This window comes from Pocillopora verrucosa, chromosome 2 (genome assembly GCF_036669915.1).
Source record: "Pocillopora verrucosa isolate sample1 chromosome 2, ASM3666991v2, whole genome shotgun sequence".
NCBI lineage: Eukaryota > Metazoa > Cnidaria > Anthozoa > Scleractinia > Pocilloporidae > Pocillopora > Pocillopora verrucosa.
This window is the reverse complement of record NC_089313.1, coordinates 201878-216584: the sequence shown is the minus strand read 5'-3', so window position 1 is coordinate 216584 and position 14707 is coordinate 201878. Positions and strand designations below refer to the sequence as shown.

At 35.5% G+C, this 14707-nt stretch overlaps 1 protein-coding gene across 1 annotated transcript in view; it reads right to left on the bottom strand.

The window, feature by feature from the left end:
- LOC131782472 (ubiquitin carboxyl-terminal hydrolase 32) overlaps positions 1 to 14664 on the bottom strand; it is a 22734-nt gene extending 8070 nt beyond the window's left edge. Inside the window, exons 1-26 of the mRNA XM_059099202.2 lie at positions 14556 to 14664; positions 11474 to 11639; positions 11024 to 11155; positions 10203 to 10310; positions 9736 to 9845; positions 9578 to 9652; positions 8962 to 9045; positions 8744 to 8805; positions 8509 to 8614; positions 7902 to 8201; positions 7414 to 7554; positions 6766 to 7002; positions 6352 to 6423; positions 5847 to 5928; positions 5351 to 5431; positions 4946 to 5084; positions 4507 to 4612; positions 4332 to 4388; positions 3869 to 3915; positions 3638 to 3707; positions 3218 to 3277; positions 2927 to 3041; positions 2340 to 2491; positions 1193 to 1891; positions 679 to 857; positions 519 to 596 (exon numbers count right to left, since the gene is read on the bottom strand). Of these exons, the coding sequence (XP_058955185.2) occupies positions 519 to 596; positions 679 to 857; positions 1193 to 1891; positions 2340 to 2491; positions 2927 to 3041; positions 3218 to 3277; positions 3638 to 3707; positions 3869 to 3915; positions 4332 to 4388; positions 4507 to 4612; positions 4946 to 5084; positions 5351 to 5431; positions 5847 to 5928; positions 6352 to 6423; positions 6766 to 7002; positions 7414 to 7554; positions 7902 to 8201; positions 8509 to 8614; positions 8744 to 8805; positions 8962 to 9045; positions 9578 to 9652; positions 9736 to 9845; positions 10203 to 10310; positions 11024 to 11155; positions 11474 to 11639; positions 14556 to 14624 (3527 nt within the window). The 5' untranslated portion in view covers positions 14625 to 14664. The remainder of the gene's footprint in view (positions 1 to 518; positions 597 to 678; positions 858 to 1192; positions 1892 to 2339; positions 2492 to 2926; positions 3042 to 3217; positions 3278 to 3637; positions 3708 to 3868; positions 3916 to 4331; positions 4389 to 4506; positions 4613 to 4945; positions 5085 to 5350; positions 5432 to 5846; positions 5929 to 6351; positions 6424 to 6765; positions 7003 to 7413; positions 7555 to 7901; positions 8202 to 8508; positions 8615 to 8743; positions 8806 to 8961; positions 9046 to 9577; positions 9653 to 9735; positions 9846 to 10202; positions 10311 to 11023; positions 11156 to 11473; positions 11640 to 14555) is intronic.
- Positions 14665 to 14707: the final 43 nt, after the last annotated feature.

Here is a 14707-nt window from a genome sequence, read left to right as displayed (position 1 = left end):
TCTGATCAGCGACTACCAGAGTTGAGTCAGTATATACTTTACTCAAATCAGGCAAGGAACTGGTCTTAACAAGCCGCGGTCTGGAGATAAAGCGATCAGCCTTCGGAGCTAGGAAAACATGTCCATCCGCCATATTATGCAAATTCTACACTCCCAAACACACACAAGTTAAAGAATTAAAGAGGACGCATTGATTCTCTGTGACTCTGAGTTTTGTGCCAAAGGGCTCGTCAGACAGAAAGTTGTCTGATGAGCGCTTAAGGCGCGAAACTCAGAGTCACAGAGAATCGATGCATCCTCTTTAATTCTTTAACTTATGTATACTTAGCTCTGCTACCACAGCATCGAGCACTTTATGCCAAGGTAGACTCTACGTTGTACACTGCCTACTTATTAACAAATTTTATTGTACTGGGAGGTGGTGGAAGCCTAGTGCTTTGCTCAGTGCCTTTCTTGCTTCCCAGGCACATTAAGCCGCACTAAAACATACAGTGGTACAATAAAGTAAGAGTGCTCACCTGTACCATGGACACCATGCACACATGAGGCCGTCCTTCTGAACTGCCCGCAGCTCAAACGGATAGTCCCCTGCATCACTATATACAAATACAAAAAGATCAAATTGGTTTTCTTAATTTAGAAAACACCTTATTGGATCAGGAGCGAACACAAACTTACCCATCCTTACAGTTTGTGTCTCCTGGTGCTGGTGGGCTTAGTAGCCTGGCCACTTGAGTCCAGACTCCCTCATACAACTCACACTGTCTTGTTTTAGATGAGCATGGTATGATGACAGGGATTCCAAACAAACCAGGGCGATTCTTTTGTGGTGAAAGGAAATATGCATCTAAACGAATCTAAATAAAGAAAAGAGTGCTTGAGCGGATTGAGGTGCACATGTCATTTTGTGCTTTAATTATATCACAATCTTTTGTTTCTTATGCTCATGACTAGCCTTTCACCCTAAGTTATTTTAAATTGTAGCCCTGAGCGCAGAGATAGAACAGTTTTAGTACACTCACATCACTCCAAAACGTTTTTCCAGCATTTAACTTCGTGAAAAATTGAAGCAGAATATCTATACAACCTTGCAAACAAATTGTGTCGAATGAAATTTAATACTAGAAAAAAAACTGCAAATACTGATCAGCATATGATTCAGAAACAACAAACTAAACAACATATAACTTACTATTTTCCTGTGCATTGCAACAACAAATCCACTAAAACAATAGCCCAAATATGGTGCAGGTCCTGTTGTAGGTGTTGACGAAACACTTGAATGTCCAGAAGCAGCATTAACATTAACAGGTGAAGAAAGAGTTTGGTGACTTGGAGAATTTTCCACACTTAAACTGATGCCAGAATCAGAATTAGTATTAAAATGTCCTTCAGCTAATTCTGTTGAAGATGATGATGAAGACGACTTCCTCAATGTTGTAGTCAAACTAAATCCCGCCCCAAACTTAGGGCTAATTTTCTTTCGCAGTTTTGGACTCAATCTCCTAATTGGACTAGAAGAACCTTTCTTCTTGTTCTTTTTTCCATCTGCAAACCAATCTTCTTGGACGCGAAGCCGGGTTTCGCTTTCCTCCGAGCCGTTTTCAGAATTTGTTCCAGAAGATTTGCTTCCTTTCCTCTCAGTTCTATCACTGTTTGAAACAGTGTTGAAAATGGTTCCATCTGTTTGACAGTTTTTATCCTTATTTGTAGTACAAAATTCTCGCTCCTCAGACTCTACAACAGATGAATTACATATAACCTTGTCCTCCTCTGAAGGATTGGGTCCCACACAATCATTTTCACAGGAGATTGTAGGAGGTGGAATCTCATAAGCATAGAGTATCCCAGCTAACGCTGTACGAATCTTCTGTACATCTGATGGGAGACTCTGTTGAGCAGGAAAAATTCGCTGTTATCTTGAACCTCAAGCTGAATCTACTCTTACTGTATCTACAAATTATTCTTTACACAGTTCAATAGTGGTCCCAGCCAAAACTCAAACAAAGAATTACTTTTATCTTGAGTGTATAAAAAAGGAACCAGCTGCAATAGAATTTTGAAATCTTGAACTTGTTAAATTTTGGATGTCCAGGATAAAAGAAGAGCAAGATCCTGACACAAGTTAACTGCACCAAGCCTCTCCTAGGGGAAGGTTGTGTAAATACAGCCAAGATCCTCAAAAAGAAAAAAAATAGGTATTGTGGATTTCAACTGATGAAGAATTCTGCAAAGAGTAGCTTGAGTCTTCTCACTGGCATGTTAAGTAGGAGGACACAAAAAGGTGCAATTTCTGCATCAACTGGAAAATAACCAAAGCAGTGTTTCATCCTACCTACCTTAACAGATGCCCCAAATATCTCAACCAGGAGAACCTGTGAGCACACCAGCCCACAGTATTTTGACAGTTCTCTTTTCACATCCTTGTATCTGTCATCATTATTCAACAGCAATCCATACTTTGTAGGGGTTTTCCCCTCCAGTCGAACAACTACACAATAGAAATTCAACAGAATTATCAGTCAGCTGCTGCCCAGCATCAGTAGTAGTGACATGTTAGAATGCTAGTTACTCTTGGAAATACAGGGTTTTGTACCATCCCAAATTTATAAACTATGAGCATCTTCATGACTTTTTCTAGGTTCTTTTTTAAGCTTTCCTTGACCAAAAATCAAGAGTCAACTTCACTCGACATAATTTGAAAACCATTGCTCACCCAAAGTATTTCTTGCTCTTCTGTTATCAGACAACTACATTTTATTATTTCCCATGACTTTTCCCTGCAAAAGCTGAAGTTTCACAAGTTATTTAAGTTACAGCACAAGCAGAAAACTTGGGAGCACACTAGTAAGGGGCCTTACTGGATAATATCTGCTTGTGCTGCAACACCTGTGACAGCCAATTGGAAGATTATTGGCAAACTTACCTATAACTTCAACATATATTGAGTTGTCCATAGGGAGAGGCAAGGAGAGGAAAGTGAATGGGTCAAACCTAACACTGACATAGCCACACTCCAAACACCTGACTTGAGACTTGAGCTGCAAATTAACCACTTACAATCACTGATGTGACTCTCATAATTACTGATCTGATACAAAACTAAAATATTTCATATTTAAAGAGAGTTCAAAATCACACTTTGAGGCAATATGTAAAGCAGTTCTACAAGCAAAAAAGGGGAAATCACAATAGAGAGAAATGATTGAATTTTTACTTGGCCTTGAAACAGGTCCACCACAACTGATTGATTCCTCTTTAGATGATTATCCCATGCCTGAAAAAGTAACAAATCAAAATCAATATTCTGTACATAAGTACATATAATTAACACAAAGGGATTAACTTTGTTCATTAAAACAAAAAGGAAAAATGCATCTTCATACATTAGTTTGTCCAAAAATATCCATGAAACCATTCCACCTATAGTCATACGACATGTCCCCTTTGAATATCATAGAGGCCGTATCATTGCCAGTGCAACTTAACAAAACAGAGTCATAAGTTTGGTGCTTCCTCTTTGTACCTAATAGTTTTAACCTTTATTGCAGACAATGGCATGGATGGCCCATACAATTTTAGCATAAGAAAAGGATTGCTAATAGTGTAAGGAAAAAAAAATCAATTGTTCAGATACCTCATGTGCTACTTCCTCATCTGGTCGACCATCACTGTCCTTAAGTTCAACATATGGTTTGAGCTGAACTCTATGGGAAAAAAAAATCACTATTCAGTCTCCCCAGTGACATGTTATAACTGTCCAGGCACACAACACATTGACAATCTGTGAGAGTAACTTACTGGGAATTTTTTAATGCTACACAATCTCCTCAAAAAAAGTTTATATTTGCTGACAACACAAACACACCTGTTTAAGTCCTCATGTAAACCATCCAAGAGGAATGACAAGAATTCCTTCCAAAGAAAAGCAAAAAATAGATATCAGAAAAGAAGACATAATGCAATTTAGTTTTTCCAATCAACATTATATAAAATTAACACTGCTAGATGACCTATTAAAAAGAACTACTGCATAAATTTCAAGGAGAACAATGATTTCACAAAACAAGCTAAGATTAGAAGTGTAGTACAGGGGTTAACAATCAATAGTAGATGTAGCATCCTTGTATGCTGTAGAACTCCTTGGCAAAGTTCAGTGTCACCCATATATATTTTTTTAAAACTGATGTGAAAGGGAAGTTAAATGAATAGCTGCTGAAATTGCATTCTTTTCAGTGATCAGTTGCCTATCATCAAACCAAACATCATTGTAAATAGGATGTCTATGACAATATGACTATTCTGTATTTCCAAAATGCCTCTCCTCTGACCTGGGAGTCATGCTGCTGAAATCCATTAAATCTTGGAGCATACCTTCCTATTGTCCACTATGAGATAAATGATATGTATCAAGTTTTGATTAATCTGAAACTCAGTTAATTAACAATTAAAAGAAACAGAAAAAAATCCACAAAATAATACAGTTCTATTGATCCATATACTTACCCTGAGTTTCAGTGGAGCAAGGCTGCGGGAGCTGCCACTCCACAAATCTTGAGTAAGGTCTCCATACCGACGTGCAATGTGCCCTTTCATACCAAGAGGGTTGGTCCTATAAAAACACAATTTAAATATAAGATAGGATTTTCAAAATCAACACAAAAAGAAAAATAAACATGATGCAATGTGGTTTGATCCATTTTCCCCAGGAGAAATTTACCTACACAGCAGAATTTTAGTTCAATTCAATCTTCAAATGTCCAAATCTGATTACTGATTACCAATTACCTCCAGACACTTCCCTCTGCATAAGTTAAGGTAATTTATTGTTGTATCAAGTCAACACCCTCCCGCTAAATGGTTTTTCTCTTGTAAGAAGAGCTTACACTTCAGTGTAAAGTAAAAGTTAAAATTGCTCTCTTAGATTCTTTAGGAAAGTACATACCTATTAAGTTCATATAAGTGGCACTTAGTTGTGAAGTACTGTGTCAGGGGTTGGGTATTACTGAGACACTGCAGTGCAGAGTTCATAAAGCAGGTGTTACCCAAGTTACTGAGGCCTGTGGCTCCTTTTTCTGTTGGTTCTGATGGGACAAATGTTAAAACAGATTCAGTGCTTGCCAAAGAAAACAAAATATACAACATGTACGTTAATGCCAAGTGTGCTGTCTCAAAGAAGACCTATATTGCCGACTTTGCATATTTAAAAGATCTGCAAAACCCTCTTCTGTCCAAAGTCACTTTTTCCACCACAGATAACCATTTGTGAAAATAATAGGAAAAATTTAGACACCCCTTAAATGCAACATTGATCTCCCTGAGACTTTTTCAACTGCATGTTAATACCTACCTAAATTGAGTTTCTCCCTAAGACTTCTGTTGTTTGCCAAGGAGGACATCTCTTCTGGCCAACTCATATCTCTGTTTCGAACTAGAATAATAATAATAATAATAATAATAATAATAATAATAATAATAATAATGATGATGATGATGATGATGATGATGATGATAATAATAATAATAATAATAAATAAATACAAATTAACTCAAGTCTCACTCCAGATCCTTGCAGGGGTGGAGTCCAGTTTGGGATCTACCTAAGCAGGCCTGTGCTTAGTATGAGACTTTCATAATCAGCAATTGCAAGAACAAGCAGTGGAGAAATAAAAAAAGGGGATACCTGTGTTTGTCACATGGACCTGTGTTGATCAAGAAAGATGACTATTGAGAGGGAAAACGGAACATCACAACTAATTCCTTTGACACTATTACCGGTTTATTTGAGAACATGTCATCTATTTTCCATAACTCTTTCAAACAATTAGACTGCTGCTGTGACAAACCTTCAATAAGAACAGCATGGTTGTCAGTGATTCCTAACTTCTCCAAAGAAGAATTGTCTTCTTCTAAAAGCCGTAGTTTATTCTGTGCAAACAATAAAAAAGTAATTCTGTCAATGAATTGAAGTAACTTAATATAGAAAGAAAAGCCTATAAAAATAACTTAAATCACACTGTTCATTTCACAAAGTGGATACTGACATTCTGGATACAAATTATCTTGCAGGTCTGACATAACATTCACTGAATTACTGTCATGTTTATGACAATGTTGTCTTTTTCCCCCAAACACAACATATTTGTCATTTAAATTGCCAGATGTAATATTCCAAGAGAAAAATAAATCTCTCTAATTTCTCAGGACAAGGCACAGATGTTAACTGCATAACAAGTTAAACAATTGACCAGAAAATAATTCCATAAGTAAATGAAACGCTCAATCAGTTGTTCAGTTGATCATTTAGACAGGCATTTACTTAGTTGATGAACAATTCCACTTCATATATACCTCATCTTCCAAACTCCAGAGTCTCATATCTTCTATGCGGAGTCTGAGTCGTGCACAGAGATAGTCATACACCTGAAAGTAATAAATACCAAACCAAATAATCTACAGGTGAATGACAGTAACACAAGTGGTGTGTAATAGATGAGTGATGTACAAGTGTGAAATATGCTAAATTATGTGAAATTTAAATGATGCATGGATAGGACAAACACACATTCATGGGTCTGAATGTTTTTTTTACAGCCAGACAATCCTCCATACACCAATCATCATCATACATCACAAGCACAATAGCCAGGGGGTAAAATATTGCCTCAGATCTTGCTCTGTTTGGTGCCTTTGACATCAACTACTAGGTACCACTTACATAAACACCAGAAAATACCACTACTTCCCAGTCAAAAGACAACTAACCTGTTGTAATGTGTTCATCCGACTAAAAGATGCCACATATGCCAGGTACCTTTTGGGTGGGGCATGAGGGGTGGTAAGAGAACTGGTACCAAAACCAAACGTACTTAATCCAAATCCAACCCCAGTCCATGTTGTAATTCCACCTCTTGTAGGGGGAGGGGCATGTCGAAACAGTCGCAGACTTATTGGGTATAGCTCTAATTCTGGGGTTGGATCACCATTTGTAGGAGTTATGACCTGTTTAACAAGCAGACCATTTATGATAGCATGGTAAAAAAGTGTATATTAGCCATAACTGAACTGTGTTATGCACAACAAGTATAAAAAAGAAAAAAATCCACTAATCCTCCTCCTGTTAATATTTATCCTGATTTTTGATGAGTAATAAAGAAGCACTATTACATACAGTAGAATGCAGCATCAATCTATAATTTTTTGTGGGATCATATAAATTATGTAAGTGTACAGTGAAAAAGGACACAAACTTGTGCGTTAAAAAATTAAATTCATTGGCTAATTACAAAAATATGAGTTCTTTATGGTTGCAAAATGCAGACAAGTGATACAGTACCAAATAAGTAAGATTGTTGAGTGACACCACAATCAAGAAGACAACTAATAATATAATTTAAGTAACAATAGAGTTACCGTTCTTGGGAGAGCTGGTCCACCTCCATACCACTGCTGAAGAGCTCTCCAAACAGGTTCTGGTATGATCTCAAAGTCCCTTCCTCTGCATAAAGGAATGTTACGCTTCAACTTTCCTCCTTCGCCGGTTAAAATCATGACCTAGAGCAACAGATGTACTCTTGTAACTAAATCATTCTTTGAATTAATGATTACACTGTCATCTACTCCTGTTAAGAACAATAACATTACACATAAAGATTCTTCACATTAGTTTAATCAGAGGCTAATCAGTTGAATTCAACATGTTTAAGAAGTTTGTTGGCAAGATTTTTCCTCATTCAATTCTTGACATAGTTAAGCACCCCAAAACAGTTTTTTCAGATAATGCTACCTAAAAGAGTACATCTATTTAGTCTTGGATAAACAATTCACCACCTTATCATGTGTGTGGCTTAATTTTAAAAGAAAAAAGCTTACAGCACCAAATAAAAGATGTCAAAGCTCACCTTTCTTGTATCAGGTTCTACAAGTGGGACATTATCAACAGGACCAGGCACTTGTGTACCTAATGCTACTGCTCCTTGTGAACAGTGACCATTCATTGTCCCAGTTGGACTTACTGCCTTACTACTCTGGTTGTACATTGGATGAGATTCACGCCGTCCCAACGATCTTGTTTTTAAAGCAGAGTCACCACTCCAAGCTTGTCCTTGGTTGCCAGAGGAGGCATTATGAACTTGGTTTATTCTTGCTGGCAATGTACCATTCTTGCGAAGATTCCCTGTAGATGACCGTCTGATGTAAGGCTACAAAATGACAATAAAAGTGGTATGCAGATATTATGTGGAACTTAATCTAACCAAATATTCTAGAAAACAAGCTGACCATCTGGATGGTCATTTGAAGGTTTAACTACCACTCCTTGAGGAGGACTCCTCTAGAAACAAAAGAAACAATGGCTAGACTGAACACAGCAATGTCTACAATGGGTAATTTCCAAACATGGGATTTTAATAAGGTGACCTCCACCAAGCTGTCTGCTCACAAGTTTTGATTAAAAGACCTTTGATTGTATTGTTAGTTGGGTATAATTTACAGAATACATTAACAAACCTGATAACTGACATACTCTTTCCATATGCGCCACCAAGAAATAGCCACAAGATACCAAATGGTACCAGGATTGAGGTCATGCTGGTACTCACGCTCAAGCCAACCTCTGTAAAAACAATAACAGAACCCTTTGAATAACCAGTATTATAGAAATAATTTTTAAAGAACTGAATTACTCAAGAAAGACATGTAAAAAGGTGGAAAAACATTTCTATCTCAAAACAGTGGCACAAACCTCACAACTTGAAGTTCTACTTCTCTAGTGATTGGTCTAAGCCCCAAAACAATGTGACATACCTACAAAACATAATATACAAATCAAATTGTAAGGCAGTCAACTTGCACAAACAAGCTGCTGTTGTGAGAATCAACATACCACAACATCTTGGACACCCAAACATTACCATACAAGAAGGTAAGATCACATATAATAACTTTACAAACATTACTGACCTGGACCAATAACTTGGGAAACAGATGGGAAAATCTATGTGTAGATGCCCACTCCTTATACTCTTCTAAGCTAATTTGACCATCCTAATCACAGACAGAAAATTGTTTAGTCCCAAATATATTAATCACCCCCAAATATATTAATCACCCCAGAGAAGATAAACACAATTAATGTTTTAAATACAAGGTACATCTAACTTTAGATATTGGTGGAACAACAAATGCAACAGAAATGTTTCTGTAGCCAAACAACATAACATCAACAGCTATATCTACTGTGTTCAGTTAAACAGGGTTTTCAGCTACAAATGTACTAAAATGCAGGAAAATAGTATAAACAGACAAAAAAAACACATGCAAAAGCTCCAGATCTTATGGAGAAAAAAGTCAAGGCATCATATTAAGCCAGAAATTTATCTATAGAATCTGAAGAAATCTGTATATTAGCCAGAGAATTATATAATTCCTAATAAGAAACCTGGTGAGGTATCTTATATGTTCCTTTAAATGTTAGAAATAGAAATTCTGGATAAAATCAAGTCAACACCTGAAGCAAATGTGCTTTCAACAATCCTGTTGGTGGCTTACATACTTGTAACAAACAAGATCACTTTACCTCATCTTTGCTGCAATCACTCAGGATTTCAATTGCCATCAATGACACATCCTTGTCCCAGATGGCACTTGTATCCTAAGGTCCCACAAAAAATAACATTAAAGATATAACCTGAGTACTATGTTGGCCAGTTCAATATTCCACTAGTCTTGTATTACCTTTTCTCCAGCATTTTCCTTTCTGATGTCAATTAAACCCCTGCACATTATTTCAATTTCACTTCTTGACAGAAAGCCATCTCCATCAGCATCAAATACCCTAAAGCAGACTAATGGAAAAAATAAATTTGTTAACAACTTAAATACAGTTGCCTGTTTTAAAGGAGTTTTGAACTCTTAGTTCAAACAATTAAGTTACAACACTACACAAGAAGACACCATTTAGTACAAGGACGTATGATGTATGCAATCTTCATTTTTCACCAACATTGAAAGGAGTTCACTGTGGCAGATTAAAAGATTTCTCAACAAGCAATCATTTAGTTTTAATTTTTGATATTATTTTCATCTCATCTGAAGTCATGACAACATAATTGAAAAAAAAACCCACTACAAGTCACCAGATGGTTTGAGTTCTGAATGGAAAATGTACTTGAAATAATTTTAATACCTTTAAAGTTACTCACATTTTTGCCTCTCAGCATTGGATCCCCTGCAACATTTGGAAATTCCACATGCTAGCTCACGAAAATCAATGTGGCCATCTTGATTTTCATCAAAAGCATTAAACAATCCTTGGATAAGAATGTTACAAAAAAATTACACAAAATTCCATACTTTTTAGAACTTCTAAAAGGATGCAAATGATATCAGACTTCCAAAACATAAACTTTTGGTAGAATATCTAAATTTTGGGATGTTATAACAAATTCTTAGGGATACAGGAAAGGGTGTTTAAACCCAAATTTTGAGAGGAATTTATGAATTAAACTAAACTGCACTTTCCTAAAAGCTTAAGGCAATAACCAAAATTACCCCTCTGGGTAAAGATATGTCTAATTTTAGGATTAAAAAAATTCAAAGTGCCATTGAATATTGCCAACAAGTTTTGTTCACTCACACCTGATGACTCAATGTTAGTTGTGGAAGTCTTAAACTTGGTATAATGTGGCCAGTAGTCTTTATCAAGTGTCATAACTCCTAGCACTTCTTGTTTTATCCTTGTAATATTAACCATAACATGTAGATACTGTGGTTCAATTTTATTCTAAGTTGAAATAAATTTCTTGTGCTACCAAGCCATTACCTCATAAACAACCCAAACTAACAAAAACAAATAAACCAACTGACTGCCAAAATGAGAGAAAATTAATTTGAAGGAAGAAAACAGTCCACCACAATAACTGTTAAGTTCTTAGATTCAATATGACTTTCCAGGGAAAAAAACTACTGAAATGACATTGTATCATTCCAAATAAGTAATAACACTCACGGATTCAACACAAACCTTCACATAGACACTTTGGAATGGGTGGTGATACTAGTGGTGTGAATGTATCCAGATCAAATTTTCCAGTTTTTGTTCCAGCCTTTAGTATCCAATATCTCTTCTCCAGCTCCATAATATCTGCCTCTTGTACTGAAGCAATAAATATTCAAATTTAAATTAAGAAATCATTATTTCTCTCTTCAAGGAATGAGTTATGAAAAAAAGGAATTGAAACTGCCATATTTGAAAAAATTATGGAAACTGCCTTTGAGTTGATGAATTATTTACAAGCACAGATTTTATCCTATTGAACATCTCTAGGGTGGGGTGAGTAACTTCAGGATTTCATAGAGAGTTCTCCCAACCACTCACAACTTGCAAAAACCTCCCATAAAACTCCAATACATCAACCAAATAAATCACTATTGTTAACTAGAAATCCTCATTGTATCAAACTGTAAAACTTACAGTGGGTAACACTGGCAAGTGTCTGGTAAAATGTTGGAGTCTCACTGCTATCAGTTAACTGGATACTGCAACCATTACTAACAATGAGCAACCATCTGGTAAGCGTAGTCACATCTGGATTTCTTAAAAGCCACTTTGAAAACTCCTCAAATGGTAGTCTATCAAACTGCAAAAGGAAAAAAATCATTGAGTATTTTGATACTAACCTGAATAAATTTTGTGTTTATTTTGCAAGGGAAAGTGTAGAGATTGGTTACATTGAGGTAAGTGAGTTTTGTCTTAAATTGCCCAAAATATATACTGATCAGCTCTTGTTGTAGAGCACCAATCACCCACCAAAAAGAAGTGAAGAAAATCTCAATGAACCAATTTCAATTTCAGTTCACCTAAAAAAAGGGAAAAAACTTAAAAAAATACAAAGTAAACAAAAATAAACATTTGAACACTAAAGAAAAACATAGGCATGGTATGCATGCAAGAGTTATTTTTTGGGGATGGGTGAATTAATTGGAACGTTGTAAGTGATGTCTACATTTTTACAAAAGAAAAGAAGAATGTTAATGCAGAAAAGAACAAAAATGTTAAATTAACTCACACACAGATATTTTGTGGTAGATTGTGTGTGTTGTGCGACTAACTGTAACCAAAAATAAACTTTATTGGTGCCATGGATACTTGTTAGTACAAAATACAGACTGCAGACTGGATACAAAATGTAGACCAGGTGCAAAATGTAGACTGCAGACTGCAGAGTGGGTACAAAATCCAGACTGAGAATCTAAAGATTTTTTTCACCTGGTATGTGATAACATGTCATCTTACAACTTACTGAGTGTTATGCAATCGCTTTACCGCGATCAGCTTTCACAATTATTTGCACTATTGTGTAATATTCCTGGCCCATTTCTTGATCAAAATTGATCTTAATATAATTTTAAGCCTTCATATAAGGTCTGTACAGATTTTACCAACATAATAAAAGTAACAAAAGTAATAAAATGTAATAACATAATTTTGATAATATATTTTTATAACCAACGTAATAAAAGTAGATGTATCATATTTACTCATGTATAAGTTGACCTTTTAGGACCAAAAAATCAGCCCAAAAAATCACCCTCAACTTATACATGAGTCATACACATAGACCTGACCCAAGCAATCCAAGGAATTAGCATAACAATTGTCTGAAGTCCATAAGGAAAACTAAGTTTATAAAACCAGTTCGAATTGTGTTCGAGTTTTATCACTTTTCAGCACATTCCTTGTCCACAAAAAAAATTTGAAATAATAAATTTTGAGTGGCTTAACACAAAGCTACTAGAACTGATTTATATTGTGTCTTTGGATTGTAGAACAGACATTTTTTCTAACAGCTTGGCTGTTGTTTACAGTGCTGAACTTTTGATTTCATTGAATGATTACAGTAACTTAGTAACCTGGCAAATGCCTTTGTCTCACATGGTCTTGCTTGTTACGTGCGATCCTTCGAAGCTATTCAGTGTTCCTTCACTTTACTCAAATTAATCTCCTTTCAAACTCAACATTAAGATAAAGGTTTGTTAAATGCAAGAAGATTTCATTTTCAATGTGATTTACAAAATATGGTAAAATACTTCTCCCATAAATCAAAGTGTCCTTGTGTGCTTAAATCGTGGTGATATAAACAAGTGCTGATAAACTTCAAAGCACTTGATTGCATTTTGCTCTGCAGTTTTTTAATTCCCCGTGCTTTCAATACATTCCAAGAAATAAGAGATTAACTTTTGGGAAATTTCTATCTGTCTGAATTTTACTTCTTTGACTACAAATGATGAAAAACCCAATTTTTTAACTTAAAAACAGGGGTCAACTTATACACAAGTAAATACAGTAGATGCAAACAAGATGTCTCTATTGAATATTTAACACATGTATGCAGTATACGAGAAACAATTGACAGCTTTGCACGTATTATCATTTTAAGTGTTTATTTTGTTGACAAAAACAGGGATCAAGACCTAAACTGTTCCTTTGACTTTATATATTTTCAATTTAGTATATTACATCATATTAACTTATCACCATAACTCATTCATTCCAGATAACAAAATCAAATAAACATGTCAGTGATGGTATCTGAATTTGTCCTTGGCCAAACACAAATGACTTCACAAGATCACTTTCTCCAGGCATCAAAAACATACACAAAATCATCCATAGTTAATTTTAATCAGACATTCATCTAGAGATAGCACTGAGCAAACCATTTTTTCAATCCAGAAAAATAAAATCAACACACTCAACAAATCATGAATCTTGCAACAAAGCTTGCCATTGAAGAACTACTCAAATCAAAATGTTTGGTGCAATTCATCAACACCTCAAGCAATAATTAATTCAAAATTTTTCCATTCACTCTTGTTTTGAAGGAACAATAACCATGATCGTGCTACAACGCACAGAACTCCATTTTCTCTTGAACAACTATCCACCATTTTCATAGCATGAGTAACACATTTACTATAGGTAATCTGATATCTTTCATCTGTCCAATAGTATCACATTTCTCATAAAGTGTGGTAAAATGCACATTAAAAACACAGAAAAGCCAACATTTCTCCTTCTAAAAGATGACTCCGTTTTACGAACTGCTCTCTCCAAATCCCTTATTGCTTAAAATCTTAACCAGCCATATTTGATATGTGGATAAAGCTAGAGAACATGTTTATCTAAGTAGTTGCACCAATATTCAGAAGAGTTTCCAGGAAGAAGAATGAATGAATGGCATTCAGTATCACAAGTAATACAACAGAAACCACTTAGATGGAATCTGTTCTATGCCATCACAATTTAATATTTCTTGAAACATTTTCTGGAAAAATAATTTCAATTAAAGACATCTTGGTAACCTCGTGGAAAGAATTTCTCAAGAAAGCTTGACCTTTGGGCTTCAGCGGACTTGGTACACTTCAAATATCAGAAGTACAAATCAAGATCTTATTGTATTTCATCCGTTAAGACACTTTTAAGGTTTTTATGTCGAACTAAAAATGGAATCCTACATCTCATGCATGAACGCTGCTAACGAAACCACTATTACCTCAGAGAAGCATTCCACGACCGGCTGAGGAATATTGCCTCCATCACAAGCAAGGATCAAACTCTCCATATTATCTTTGTACACGAACGCTCCGTCGGTTGAATAAATATGAAAATAACTGCAAGGGAAAACAAGAGACAAAAAAACAAGAC